The sequence below is a fragment of the Mytilus californianus genome, unplaced genomic scaffold (genome assembly GCF_021869535.1).
Source record: "Mytilus californianus isolate M0D057914Y unplaced genomic scaffold, xbMytCali1.0.p SCAF_4, whole genome shotgun sequence".
In the NCBI taxonomy this organism is placed as follows: Eukaryota; Metazoa; Mollusca; class Bivalvia; order Mytilida; family Mytilidae; genus Mytilus; species Mytilus californianus.
This window is the reverse complement of record NW_026262690.1, coordinates 105,569,529-105,584,242: the sequence shown is the minus strand read 5'-3', so window position 1 is coordinate 105,584,242 and position 14,714 is coordinate 105,569,529. Positions and strand designations below refer to the sequence as shown.

General features: G+C 33.1%; 1 protein-coding gene across 3 annotated transcripts in view; it reads left to right on the top strand.

The window, feature by feature from the left end:
* The first annotated feature begins 2,625 nt into the window (after nucleotides 1-2,625).
* The window catches only part of LOC127738986 (putative amine oxidase [copper-containing]), a 55,250-nt gene continuing 43,161 nt past the window's right edge, over nucleotides 2,626-14,714 (top strand). For 2 of the 3 annotated variants that reach the window (XM_052250492.1, XM_052250491.1), the window contains exons 1-3: nucleotides 2,626-2,765; nucleotides 6,930-6,981; nucleotides 11,957-13,902. In XM_052250492.1, coding sequence (XP_052106452.1) covers nucleotides 2,712-2,765; nucleotides 6,930-6,981; nucleotides 11,957-13,902 — 2,052 coding nt within the window. In that variant the 5' untranslated portion in view covers nucleotides 2,626-2,711. The remainder of the gene's footprint in view (nucleotides 2,766-6,929; nucleotides 6,982-11,956; nucleotides 13,903-14,714) is intronic. The other variant, XM_052250493.1, reaches the window with a different exon arrangement.

Below are 14,714 nucleotides of genomic sequence, written 5' to 3'. Positions count from 1 at the left end.
AAATAATTTCAGATATATTGTGTGGAATAAAATCGGCCGCATGTTGTATGGGTTTTGCTCATTGTTGAAGGTTGTACGGACACCTATGGTTGCTTTCACCCACGTTGTTTGTACAGTCGAGTTGTCTCATAGGCAATCTATCCACATCTCCTGATCAAAGATTTAAATAATTCAAGAAATACTATGTGAAATAAAATCGACCGCAGCGAAAAAAACAGTAAACGAGGTTTGGCAAGACGATACAAACCGCCGGCATTTGTAATATTGGCAAGCAGGTGCTCTTCTGGTAAAAGAAGTAACAAAAGTTCCTCTAATGGAAATAGAGTGAACGAGGAGCACGACCCCACACTGACGCTAGGCCTGGCATAACCTGAATAACGCTTCCCCGGTATTCGGAGGATAAAATAATTCAAAACTGGTACCAGTAATGAACCGGCCGCTCTGGTAAACAAGAGAAAACCATTTATAAAAAACCCAACTTCGCTGTGGTACCACACAGGAAAATATTGTAGCATATGGTCTAACGTAGAATTATAGGGTCATGACCCCCTGTCAACTTGCCAGATCCCGCCCCTGCATGAACATTGCGACAACTGTTTTATTAAAAATAATACGAAAAACAATCATAAATATCAAAATGCATTAGAAGTGTACTTTTTTGAAAATGTGTATGAAAAATGAAATTCTAAATATTAAAGTTTTTACTTTTCTAAATCTTTAAACGTCCACTGACTATAGGATGCAATAAAAAAGAGCAATTCAAATAAAACGATCCGTATAAAAAGTTCCATCCTCCAAAGCATCCGGGAAATCGGGAAATCGGAATAAAAGTTTACTTATAAACTGGACACAACCACATACTGCAATACTAGTATAATTTTCGACAAGTCAAAAGTTCATCCTCTACGATATATGATATAATTCCATTTCTTCCGAACAAATCATTTTCTCTTGCTGAATCTGTTTTCCACGTCTGCTGGATCACCACTTAACATAAACCTGAAAAACATTAAAAAACAACAGCAGAAAAATAATCTAAAAAAGGCGAATGTAGGGGTAGGTGGGTTGGTTTGAGCAAGCTTCCTTATCGATTGGAAAATTCTAAAAGTGACGTATGACAGTGACGTCACACAGTGAAAACGTCACAGACACGGTCAAGGTTCAGAATACGGAAAGAAAAAGGAGGGACTCGAGAATAAATACGGAATTCAAACTTTTATTAAACCTGTATTATCAGTAAACTGATAAACATTATTATACTGCAACTAGTTGTGTTTATTTCCTAAATATAGTAACACAGCTATATAATTTTTGTGCAATGTCAGTTTCATCATGGATCACTTTTTACACAATCAGGGGTTCGTTTAGGGATGAAAATAAAGTTGAAATTTGTATTACAATTCAAATTGTTATCAAATTATGAATTTTAATAAGTTGCAGTATAAAATTAGGTCAATGTCAGATAAATATATTTATACTGCAACTAGTTGTGTTTATTTCCTAAATATAGTAACACAGCTATATTTTGTGCAATGTCAATTTCATCATGGATCACTTTTTACACAATCAGGGGTTCGTTTAGGGATAAAAAATAAGTTTGAAATTTGTATTACAATTAAAATAGCTATCAAAGTATGAATTTAAGTTGCAGTATAAATACAATATTAGGCCAATGCCAGAAAAATATAAACTTCTTTGTATTCGGCACAAAACTGGGGAAGTGCTCGGTTAAACCTCGCCCATCCCCAGTTTCTCAGCCTCATACAAAAAAGTTTGTATTTTTCTGACATTGACCTAATATTGTATATATAATTACTGGACACTCCCTGTCAGGCTACACATTTTTGTTTGACATGAACCAATGCAATTAATTGAAATGTTACACATTCCATAGTTATCACGAATCACCCGCTATAGAAAATCATGACTAGTTTATTTTAAGTATGATTGAAAAATTTGTGTGGATTGAAGAATCATAATTATTGAGAGCTTCATTTGAACTTGAAATTATAACAAATTAATTTAGGCTGAAACTGTTTTTTGGCAGTACCAACCACTTTTAAAAGAAACATACACATCACGCCTTAACGAATCTATCAAAATTTTAGCTGGATGACAAACAGGATGATTTTGAACCCAATGAATTCTCAAAACTGTGACTGTTAATTATATCATTTTTACATGTATGTTAAATTACAAATATTTCCTGACTGTATGTTTTGTATGTAGACGAATGCAAGTGCGGATCGAAACCTTGGCAAGCTAAAATACACCGTAAATATACTTTCCACAATCACGGTGTGCAGAAGTACCTACAAACAAATTCACATTTACATTTACACTATACATTTCTTAAATGCACTTTAAAACAAAATAAATATTTAGCCATTGATTTTAAACACATGTCGCAAATTCTTTAACAAAGTTGCAGTTTCATATTTAGATATAATATGTTAATTGTGTTTCTTTGTGTTAATCTTTCTGGTTATTGGTAAATTTTACAAACCAAGCATAATTTCAAATCTTTAATTAACATAAATTCTGCGTCAAATTAATAAAATAAATGCACAATTTATATATAAAAATCAAAACAATCTGTCACAAATTCAAATATTCTGTTGTTACTTACACGCTTTACCAGTACGGAGATTTCAAACAAAATAGCGAAAATAGTTTTCAAATGCTGATATAACTTCCTCTTGTAGCTGAAAATGTTAAAGGTAATCGTCTTGGTATTGTGGATTGATGGCATATTGAGCGGCAATGTAAGCAAATTATAGAGTGTGTGTTTGTAAAAAGGATAGTATCTAAAATGTAAGATAATTTCGGTAAGTTCTGCAATAACGCCACAGTGAGACAACTGATGTAACTGACATCAATGGATGTACGTAATTAAAATTGTCATATCTTGTTTAAAAAGGGAGAAAAATATGTCGTATTATGTGTCATTTCGCGATGATAATAAGAAATTGTGATAATGAAAGGAGCACACGAAAAATAGTATTCCTGGCCAAGGTCCTAATAATTTGCAACCATTCACGGAGAACGAAAACTGTTGCAAGATTCTGCGATTTGATTAGATATATTGTAGGGACAATTTAGAGAGAACACCATAATTTTTACAGTGATGTTGTTAATAGAGCCCATTAATTTAGATATTATCCATGTAAAAAATACTAATCATTAAAATAAACGTAAGGTTATCGATTTATCATTGTAGTAAAATTGATGAATAGTGTCTTGATTGGAAGTAAAAAGTAAAATAACAAAAATAACGAACTCAAAGGAAAATTCAAAATGGAAAGTCCTTTATCAAATGGCAAAATCAAAAGCTCAACCACATCAAACGAATGGAAAACAACTGTCATATTCCTGACTTGGTACAGTAAAATTGATTTTGTTTTAATAAATTGGGGCATAACTAAATAAGTATTGCCATGTATTTATAGAAACGTTTGTTCTTACATCAAGTCGAGGCTTACATTTTGTCATTGCAAAGGGTAATGTTTTTCTCAGATCGTTTATAACGTCTTTTCACTTAATCCGGTGGATGTGTTCTCATTAAGATTTTTGTCTAGGAGGGCATGGTTTATTTAGTTCTTTGGGTTGGCTTTCAGTTGTGACTTTCGGGGACTGCAAGTCTCAATGATCGGTGCGCTATGTCTTGTACTTTTGTTGGTTGTTTTTTTGCTTTGTGTCGGTCTGATGAGTCGGGCTCTATCCGGCTGATTTTTGCAGCCTGTTCTAGTGATGTGCTGTTGCACCTTTGTCATCGAAGGCTGTTATATTCAAGAAGATGTCTTTTTACATTATCTCTTCGCATTTTTTTTTTATTAACAAACGATCTAGATTTTAATTTGTTCAATGACCTTTTACTGAATATATATATACATATATATATATATAAACAAGTCTAAATTGAAAACAACGTTCAAACCTATGATTGCGTTGGATAAAAACCGCAATTTTTATACGTGTGCATGCAAAACAAATTTCTTGTTAGAGGGGTCTAAATACAGCACAAACAACATTTTCCAAAAGACCAAAAAAGTGAAAAAGTATATTTTAACAAAACGCATTTGACTAACAGGTCGAACAACAAATGTTCTTCAACCCTGCTGACTGCCATTGGCGATTGCCAAAATAAACGGATCACCGATGTAATAAATGGATCTTAATTATAAATTTAATACTAAACAGAAAACAATAAACTGGCGGAAAAGATGATATACCGCAAACAAAAGGTGCAAAGGTTTTTGTACACCATATCCGGATTTCGACAATTAATGTCTCTTCAGTGATGTTAGGAATCGGAACGGTATTTGGAAAGCCATACAATTAACATCAATTTAGGATAGACTCTTGAATTTTGAGGAGTCAAAATAGGATGAACGGATCATATAAACCCGAAGGTAAATATAATACAAGCCCAAACGAAAAAATATAAACAAGTTTAAATTGAAAACAACGTTCAAACCTATGATTGCGTTGGATAAAAACCGCAATTTTTATACGTGTGCATGCAAAACAAATTTCTTGTTAGAGGGGTCTAAATACAGCACAAACAACATTTTCCAAAAGACCAAAAAAGTGAAAAAGTATATTTTAACAAAACGCATTTGACTAATTGGTCGAACAACAAATGTTCTTAAACCCTGCTGACTGCCATTGGCGATTGCCAAATAAACGGATCACCGATGTAATAAATGGATCTTAATGGATATATATATAGGACAATGAACATGAGACATTTGTTATTATTTTTAACTATCGGTTTTGATATATACATGTTATATGTTAATTATTTATCCATGTGATCATATACCATAGCATATCTTACTATCATAAAGAGTTTACCTAAAATTTTTTTTTAGAAATACTAGTATTAAAGATATCCATGAAAATAGTTCTTTCATTTCAAGAAAGAATACAGAACGGTAGTATTTTTCGATATTATGGAGCTGCATGAATATATTATTGACAAAAATGGTAAAAATATACCAATGTGGTATCTTTTATACTTGTTTAAGCATTTGAGTATACGCTGTAATAAATTTATGAACTCGACTTTTAAAGTGGGAGCACATACTAATGAATAATCGAAGATGATCCACGTACTGTTGTGTATCATTTTGATTCTATTAGGGAAATGTACAAACACATCATAATAATTGGTGTGATATCAGAAAACATCAACAACAAAACTCATGACGTTTTTGTAATTCTTCTGTCGTATTATAACATTGACCATACAACAAAAGTGAAAACAAGACCAATAAGGCCACACGAATTTGATTAATAGTTCTTTGGACAAAAGCTCCAAAAAAATATGGGGCGAGCGAGCGAGTGAAATTTTTTGTTTTTATATATTTCTCGAAAATGAGTTTTTTTTTGAGGCGAGTGCTCTACAAGTGAAGCGAGCGGTATAATTTTTTTTTAAATTGTGTGATTTAGAAGTTGTATAATTTATGTCATGTTATTAATGGGTTATTTCATAGAAAAACGAGGAGCAACAGAAGCTCTAATACATATAATTTGATTTATTGGTGCCTGTACCATATATCAGACTTTCTTGTCTCACTGTGGTTTAGTTAATTTTGGTCATTTTCTTCAAGTAAGCTTTGTCTATGTGAATTTTCATTTAAATTTATATATATATTTAGGAAGGATAGCAGATGCAGTTTTACAAGAGGAAGTATGTTAGTTAGGTAAATGACACATGTTGAATAAAATTAAAATATTTGTATGTATAAAAAAAAATGCCCCTGAAAGATATTTTAAAGTTTTCATTATATGGTAATGATTGTTTGTTGTTGTAGTTCAGTGTTTCTGTTGATCCGTTGTTTTCCTCTTATAGTTGAGGTGTTTCCCTCGGTTTTATTTTGTAACCCGGATTTGTTTTTGCTTAATCGAATTATGACTATTGCACAGCGGTATACTACTGTTGCCTTAATTTATTGGCTGCTTAACATCGTTTTATGCATATTTAGGATCAAAATAATGAGCGAGGTGAATATTTCTTGCTTAGTACTAAAACAACATCCTGAGTAAGATAGTTATATTACTATACATGCAGATAGAAATGTATTAAAATATTCCCTTAAATTACCTGTCACTCCATTCACATGCATTTGTCTTACTGAGCAAAATACTCTTTTCTTTTGCTCCTAAAAGCTGTAATGCATTTAAAACTCTTAAACATGACTGGAAGTGGTTGAACCAATTACACACCCCTAATTATTATGAGCATGCCAATCACAATACGGCATCACCTTGGTCTAGTTGGAACTCTTTAAATTCCCCCCAACAAAAGAAAAGTTCTGCTTGCATGCCAAAAGACTAACAAGGAGATATGGGATTCATCAAAATCAAATACTTCTGTGATTTTTTAAAAAGTTCACGGGAATTTACAATTCATTTCATCCAAAAGATAGATAGGTCTTTGCCTGTTGAAACAAGGATCGGGGGTGACGATGGTTCTTACAAATTTTGATGTGTTTGTGGCCATCTACCGAAAGATTTTTAACTTTTGCATCCTAGAACAGGTCTTTATAGGTAAAATGAGAAGCATTTCGGATAACTGTGTGTTCAATAATTACTTGTCCACGGCAATGAGCTGACACAACTGCATGTTGGCATCCCGATTTTTGACCTTTTATTTACAAATCGATTTATCACACGTGCGTTTTAAACGAAAGGAGCATTATATGTAACAGAAAAGCGTCTTTGTGAAAAAAATCAAGGAGAAACTAATTTTGGAGCGGCATGCGGACCAAAAATTTGCGCAAACGGTAATTTTTTTTTAAAATTGAAAAGTCAATTTTTCCAAAATAGGAGCGAGAAAAATCCAAAGAACTATTGATCAAATTGGTGTGGCCTAAGAAAATGAAAACATAGATATAAAATACATGATCACAATATTGTTTCAGGGTAATGGCGAGAAATGTGACCATCTATTCAACAAATGGATATCCAAGTCAGGCAAGTACAAAATGTATTTATTACATTGATTGCCATGAATTACATTGATTTCCCAGTGAAATAATTATAGAATAACTAATCGAAGAATTCAAATAGAGAAAAATATTCAACGAGTGACCGAACAACACATTAATTCACGAATGCGCGTAGCGCATGAGTTAATTATCAGTGTTGTTCGGTCACGAGTTGAATATTTTTCGATATTCGAATTCTTTGATTAGTTATTCTTTTTATTACATTGGCAAATGTCTTTTTTTATGAAATTAAAGTAGAAAATGTAAGGAACTATTTCTTTTTCTACGCATTCACAATTTGTTTTGATCCGACGTTATCGACGTCTTGACAACGCCTATTGTTGTATGACGTCAGAGGAGTGAAATAACCACGTTTATTTCACATGTGAAATTATTGGTTTTTATTTCACTGGGAAATCAATGTAATGCATTGCAACCAATGTAATAAACGTGGTTATTTCACTCCTATGACGTCATAAAACAATAGGCGTTGTCAAGACGTCGATAACGTCGGATGAAAACAAATTGTGAATGCGTAGAAAGAGATATAGTTCCTTACATTTTCTACTTTAATTTCATAAAAAAAAAGCCATTTGCCAATGTAATAAAAAGAATAACTAATCAAAGAATTCAAATATCGAAAAATATTCAACTCGTGACCGAACAACACTGATAATTAACGCATGCGCTACGATATTTCGATATTTGAATTCTTCGATTAGTTATTCTATAATTATCATTTGACGAAAAACTTAAATTATGCACCTACTTGCAAACTTCAAGTGTTAGTTTCTTCTTTTGCATTGTAATGAGATTCGATGAAGGTCAAAACAATTTGAATCAATATAAGACGTCATCTTTTTATGAAACGGAGAAGGGTGTAAGACAACCACTATATTTAGAACTAAAGCTGGTGTAAAGACTTTAATATTATTTGGTTCAAGTCTTTATCAAAAAGAATTAGAAGATGGAAATTCAGACAACTATAGTTTACTGATCTTTAAATCTCATACGTTTGATTAAGGATGTTCGCTTCTCTTGTTTTGGAATTTCTGCCAGATATTTGGAATACTCTGGTTTTATCCCTGTAGTGCCATTAAATAAATTTGCCCTCTAATCCCTACTTTTCTTTTCTTTTCTTTTAAAGAACCTACCTACGCCTTATTTTTAGCTTGGATGTTTAAAATTCGTATCATTTGGTAAAGTCACGCTGATTATATGGTGCACAGTTATTCCCTGTATAATGACGAAGTTCAGGTGAGATTATTTCCCGTGTTTATAGCAATTCTTGAATACACCGTTTGGTTGTGCGCCTGACAGAGGCGGAATGTACAGATTAGGTAACAGGGATCAGGTAATTTTGTGACATTTACTATTGGAATCGGTATCGGATTCGACCCGGAACTTGTTAATTATTGGTAATATTAATTATGTGGAAAACAAAAGGGCCTGGAATGGTGTAACTTTTAATCTACACCATTGTCCTATATTATTCATATAACATAAAGTTAAATTCTGCGGGCAGTACATTGACTGAGCATGCGCAAAAGCGTATAAGACACGGATCGATAACGGTCTCCGAATTTGGATATTTTCTCAAAAATTGGCGTTTTCTGTGGAAAAAAAATTGTTTCAAAGACAAATTTAGGAAGAACAAAACACTACATTTATACGCCATATCACAAATATTTCCGACTTTGTATGGTTTCAGAGGAGTTGCGGATCAATGAAATCGGTCTCTTCCTTTAGTAGTATAGATATACTAGTCGAAAAAAGTAACGATACACAAGTTTGAACTCCAATTTATCATAAAATATAATTAATATGATAAACTGTTGAATTATCCAATGAAAAACATTCATTTGCAAACCAAATGCATATGATTAAAAGAATATGACCAAATTGGAAAGTGAGAACATACCGTGTTGAACACAGGGGTCAAATTTATTTTGCGGAAAATGATGACAAAAGTCGGCACTTATTTCGAAGATGAGAATTAAGTATTCAAATATCTGCAAAGGCATTCAAAATTTTAAGTAGACCATGTTTATGTTTAAAGTTTTAAGTTCTAATATCGATTCCTGAATTTTTGGGTGAAAATACGATTTTTGAAATAACAAAAATTGCAAAAAAAAAATCGCGTATTTGCCTTAAATCAATGGTTTTGATAAAAAAAATAACACTCTGTAAATATTAGACCAATTGGGCAATTATTAACCTTGGTACAGTGTATCCAATTTCATTATATATGGAAAATACATTGCCTTGTATCGTTTCTTTTGTTGATTACTATAGTTTTAAAAGCCATATTCGAAAATCTTATGAAATCCTTGTTATTTTTTCGTAGATTTTGAAAGAAAAATGTTGCCAATTTTAAATGTATAAAAAATCTAGAGATAATCAGTTCCCGCCAAATTTTCAATGGCTTATATCTCGAAAACAAGCACACGGACCCTTCTTTTTTTTCTGCTTTTTTAGTTTCTTTATTTATAAACTATCAATTTGTAACAGTGTTTTAAAAAGCTTGTTGTTTTGAAACAGAGTAGCGAACACCCTTAAGAAGATACAAATCAAGGTAACAAACGCAAACTGAGGGAATTGCATGAACTCATAAGGAACGAATACGATGACGTCACGGGGAAAGTGTCTTCTGCTATGTATGCATCCATGCTAATCCACATTTAATCAAAACATCACAATTGGGAAAAGGACACACCCATTATAATTACAGTTCAGCCGACTGTTTTGCATTCTAAAGACTAAAGACCACGAAAACATGTCGCTAAAGTTGAGACTCAGACACATTGTTGTCAGTCAACCAATTTGTGATTCTGACAGTAAAACTTATTTTGCACGGGTTTCTTCATAATAGATATCACAAAATGAATATGTTGGAGTAGTTCTACTGTAACGAGTGTATCCCTGTTGCATAGGCCTTATAGCCGTAAACAATTTTTGGATGCTTGTTGTTCCTTTAAGTAGTTTGCAATGTTTATTGTTTTTGATTTTTTCTGTTTAGCTTGATTCTTATCTGTTTTATCTTGTATTGAATACAGATTTAAACATCAAATATCTCCAGATTTGGATTATTAGGCCAACACAACTAGCTTGATAAGAAATGGTTCCTCAGATAAGCATTTTATCTAAAATGAGACGAAATTTAAAAGAAATAAAATTCGAAACTATACAGAGACTAAGGTTCCAACTCTGTCAGGCAAAGCTCTGTAGATTTGGCTATTCTTTTAAGACCCTTTTGGTTTTATAGACCCTTATGTATTCAAGTCGTTATACATCACTGGCTTTCAAAGTGTTAGGTTTGAGTATTCCTGATGATGACCAAATTGATAAATTGTTATTTTCCTTTAAAAGAAAGTGTAAGTTTAGAATAAACAAACTAAGAATCATTGCGCTAAATTCTCAGTTTTACAGTTTACGACGAGCGTATTAGTTGCTATGCTTCATATAGCGATCGATCGAAGATCGCTCAATGGTACTGGTATCAACGAATAGAAGAATACTATTTTCTTAATTTTAAAGAAAAAACTTACAAAGGAATTACGTTCTTCTCTCAAAATTTGTACATTTTATTAAGGATCAAGACAGACTGTTCTCTGCTATTTGATAATCCAATATGGCGAAAGACACCCGATCTACCTTAACAGTAATGGACTAAAACAACATTTTGATCTTATTGATATATTAAAAATTGTTGCAAAATGCTTTCAATATATCATATAGCCACAAGGTTTTATCAGCTTTCTTATTTTGACCCTATGAGTGAAACTAATTGAAACAAAATATACTTTGTATTAAAATAATATTTTTATACCTCTACAAAATTATTATTAGTTGCAGATAATTTATAAACTTTTAGAGAACTTATCAAAACCCATCATTTGAAAAATGACCAATTCCTCCAGTTTTAATACATTGTAACGTAATTTGTTTTTCTTTCAATAGCGTTCGGGTCTCCGATTTAACCTGCCATGTTATTACGAAAACTGTCCTTCAAAACTTATCAAATATCTAAAGTGAAGAAGTGCAAATTGAATGAATTAAGGAAATTGTCTCTTCTAGGACATTGATATACATTATCCATGATTTAAGACTCACAGCTATATAGAAGCAAATCGATAAACCGTTTAATGATCGTAACTCTGCCAAAAGCCTTCATGTAAGATATTTTATAATCTCAACATCCTGATCAATCATCGTTTGTAATATGAAAAGAATCTTTAAATTATGGAATGAAAGTTCCATGCAAAAAGAATTGAAATGCATGTTAGCAAAAATGTCTAATTAGTAAAATATTTCATGGCAGTAACACATATGAATCGGAAATATTTTAATTCCAAACTGTAGGTTGCAATTCTGTAAATACAGACAATGCAATTTCCCATAGGAACTCCCTTTGCGGCTAAAACTGTGACACTTTTACTATGAAGTTTCGTGAAAAATAATATCCCAGAACGGAAAGTTTATATGCACTACTATTTTATTCAAAGGTCAAAATATAGGGCTGTGCGGCATATTTTCAACATTTATATGCCCTGAACTTCTAAGAGTTTAAACTTATACTAAAATTCTATACTACCCTTACCTCCATTTTTGGACCTCCTAAGAATTAAAATTTAGCCGCTACCATGTTTATCTATACTGGTTACATTCCCAAGTGATGTCTCTATGAGATGAAACACAGAGATCATCAATGGGAACCAGTACGTTAACAAATTAACATACCTATGAATATTAAATATCTCCCCAAAAGAGGCGTGGTTTGAGAAACAGCTGTATTTTCAAAGTGCAACCTGTAATGTTGTATTTAATAAAAAAAAAAAAATCATTCAAAATTTCAACTCTGAAATTGGGAGAAATTTTGAAGTACATTTCTGTTAAGGCCCATTTTTACCTCCAATTGTAAATGTTCATGATAATTATCCTCTTTTTCTTTCTTTTAACAGCCAAACACAACATTCCAGTGTGTAGTCGTAAATCAAGTTTGTATGGTAATGTGGACTTGAGGGAAAGTATTAAACCATCTGTTTTTCGTGATTTAACGAAAAAGGAAATAGAAGGTCTGCTTGATTATCTTTATAACCGTTCAGATTTAAATCTGACTACCGCAGATAAAAAAGCAATTAATTCAAACTATATTTTCATTTCTGAAGTATTTTTGCCACCGAAAAAACATGTTTTGAAACATTTAGATACAGGTTATGCTCAACCTCGACGTGAGGCCCGTGTGATGATTTTTCGAGGCGCCATCTCCATTCCAGATGTAATAGAAATTATTGTGAGTCCTTTGCCAAACCCAACTGGTTATCGTCATGTTCCTTACCTACCTAAATCTATTCCATTCATTGACCGCCCTATTAACGGTTTTGATTACAACCTCAGGCCAATGCTTGAAAAAATTGATAAAGTTGCAGGAAAAATGCTTAATGAATTATATGGTGGTCGTTTAATTAACTGTGGCGATCGCTGTTTGACTTTTAGTCTTCATAGTCAACTGACAACTCCGGTATCAGGAATCAGTAAACGTTTGTGGTTTAGTTGGTTATATCAATTTTCGGAACATTTTTTGTTACGGCCCGTAGATTTTGCAGTCCTCAGAGAAGTAGATAATAACGGTAACGTTACTATAACCAAGATTTGGTTTGATGGATCCTTTTTTGATAGCCTGGAAGACATAGTTGCGTACTACAACACAAACAAGGAATATATCAATAAAGTTCCTTTTCCAACACGCACTGGAAAAAACGATAAGTCTATCAATTCAAGAGGCGAACCATCGTTTAATAAACCTCTAAAAGAACCATCACAAGTATCTCCAGACGGGATACGTTACAATATCAACGACAGACATGTTTCATACTCATACTGGGAATTTGATGTTGGGATGGCGGTGTTCTACGGACCACGACTAAATGATATTCGCTACAAAGGTGACCGTATTGCTTATGAAATAAGTCTCCAAGAACTAGCCAATTTTTATTCCGGAGATAAGCCACAGGAACATGTACTTTTTTTCTTAGACTCTATGTTTAAGATTGGTGCTTATGCAAAATATTTACATCCTGGTGTTGATTGTCCAAATGATGCCACGTTTATAAGTTCCTCTTTTAAAATTGACAGACAAGATGAACCACTAATAAATGAGCGTGCATTCTGTATATTTGAGTTCAATACTGGAATGCCTCTCCGTCGCCATAACGGTTACTATTGGAATCTCCATCGATTTTATGAAGGAGTTGTAAATGTAGTTTTGATCGTCAGAACCATTCCTACGATTGGCATTTATGACTATATCATAGACTTTATATTTTATCAAAATGGCGTGATAGAAGTTAAAATAACACCAACTGGAATAGTGACAAGTTCATGGCATAGGCATGACAACCCGTACAGTTTTCAAGTTGATAAAAATCTAATGTCGCCAATACACCAACATTTGTTTAATTTCAAAATGGACCTTGATATTAAAGGTACAAGCAACAGATTCGAAACCATAGACATAGAACCGGTTGTTGTAGATAACATATGTCACAAAAATCCAGGTGCTACAATAGTTCAGGATAGATTCATCAAAAGATTGAAACATAAAGAACTTGAGGCGGCTTTCAAATTCAACTTCGATTTTCCTAAGTTACTTACTTTTGTCAACAATAACAAAAAAGACAAATTTGGAAACTCACCAGGTTACAAATTGTTAAATAAAGGAATGACAAAGGTCATAAGACCACCAAATGACGGAAACAACCCAGCCATAAGCTGGTCCCAGTACCAACTAGCAGTCACAAAATACAAGGACAGTGAACCATATTCCAGCTCGGTATATACGCATTCAGATAATCCCGTATTTACTTTTCAGGAATTTATCGATGACAATGAGAACATTGTAGACAAGGTAAATAAGTTGAATTAGGACTCTAATAATATATAGTGACGGTGTATGGAACTATAACTTAGGTTGCAATTCCCTCAAGGAAATTTAATTGATTTCGTCTGTTCGGCTTTAATTTTATTTTAGTTTTGATGCTCTGAAACCTTCCGTTTTATAGCAGTAGCTTTCTCATAACATTTCGTTCGATTATTAAGAAACTAAGGTGTCATCTTCCTCATGCAAAGTTGTCCTTAGATGGATTTGGGTCCTTTTTGGTCATTACGCTTAGTTTGTTAATCTTAATAAAATTGAGAATGGAAATGGGGAATGTCTCAAAGAGACAACAACCCAACCATAGAGCAGACAACAGCCGGAGGCCACCAATGGGTCTTCAATGCAGCGAGAAACTCCCGCACCCGGAGGCGTCCTTCAGTTGGCCCCTAAACAAATATGTATACTAGTTCAGTGATAAAGGACGTCATACTAAACTCCAAATTATACACAAGAAACTAAAATTAAAAATGATACAAGACTAACAAAGGCCAGAGGCTCCTGACTTGGGACAGGCGCAAAAATGCGGCGGGGTTAAACATGTTTTTGGAGATCTCAACCCTCCCCCTATACCTCTAGCCAATGTAGAAAAAACAAACGTACAACAGTACGCACAGTAACACTTGTCTATATAGATTATATCACTGCAGTTGTACTGTATAGCATCACCAACGGATAAAGGTACCCCAGAGGCAAAGAAACAATAATAGCAAAAAGTATCTATTCTAATCCCCGCTATTCACCGAATTATTTATCCGCTTTATCTACATGAATTTCTCTGTGTA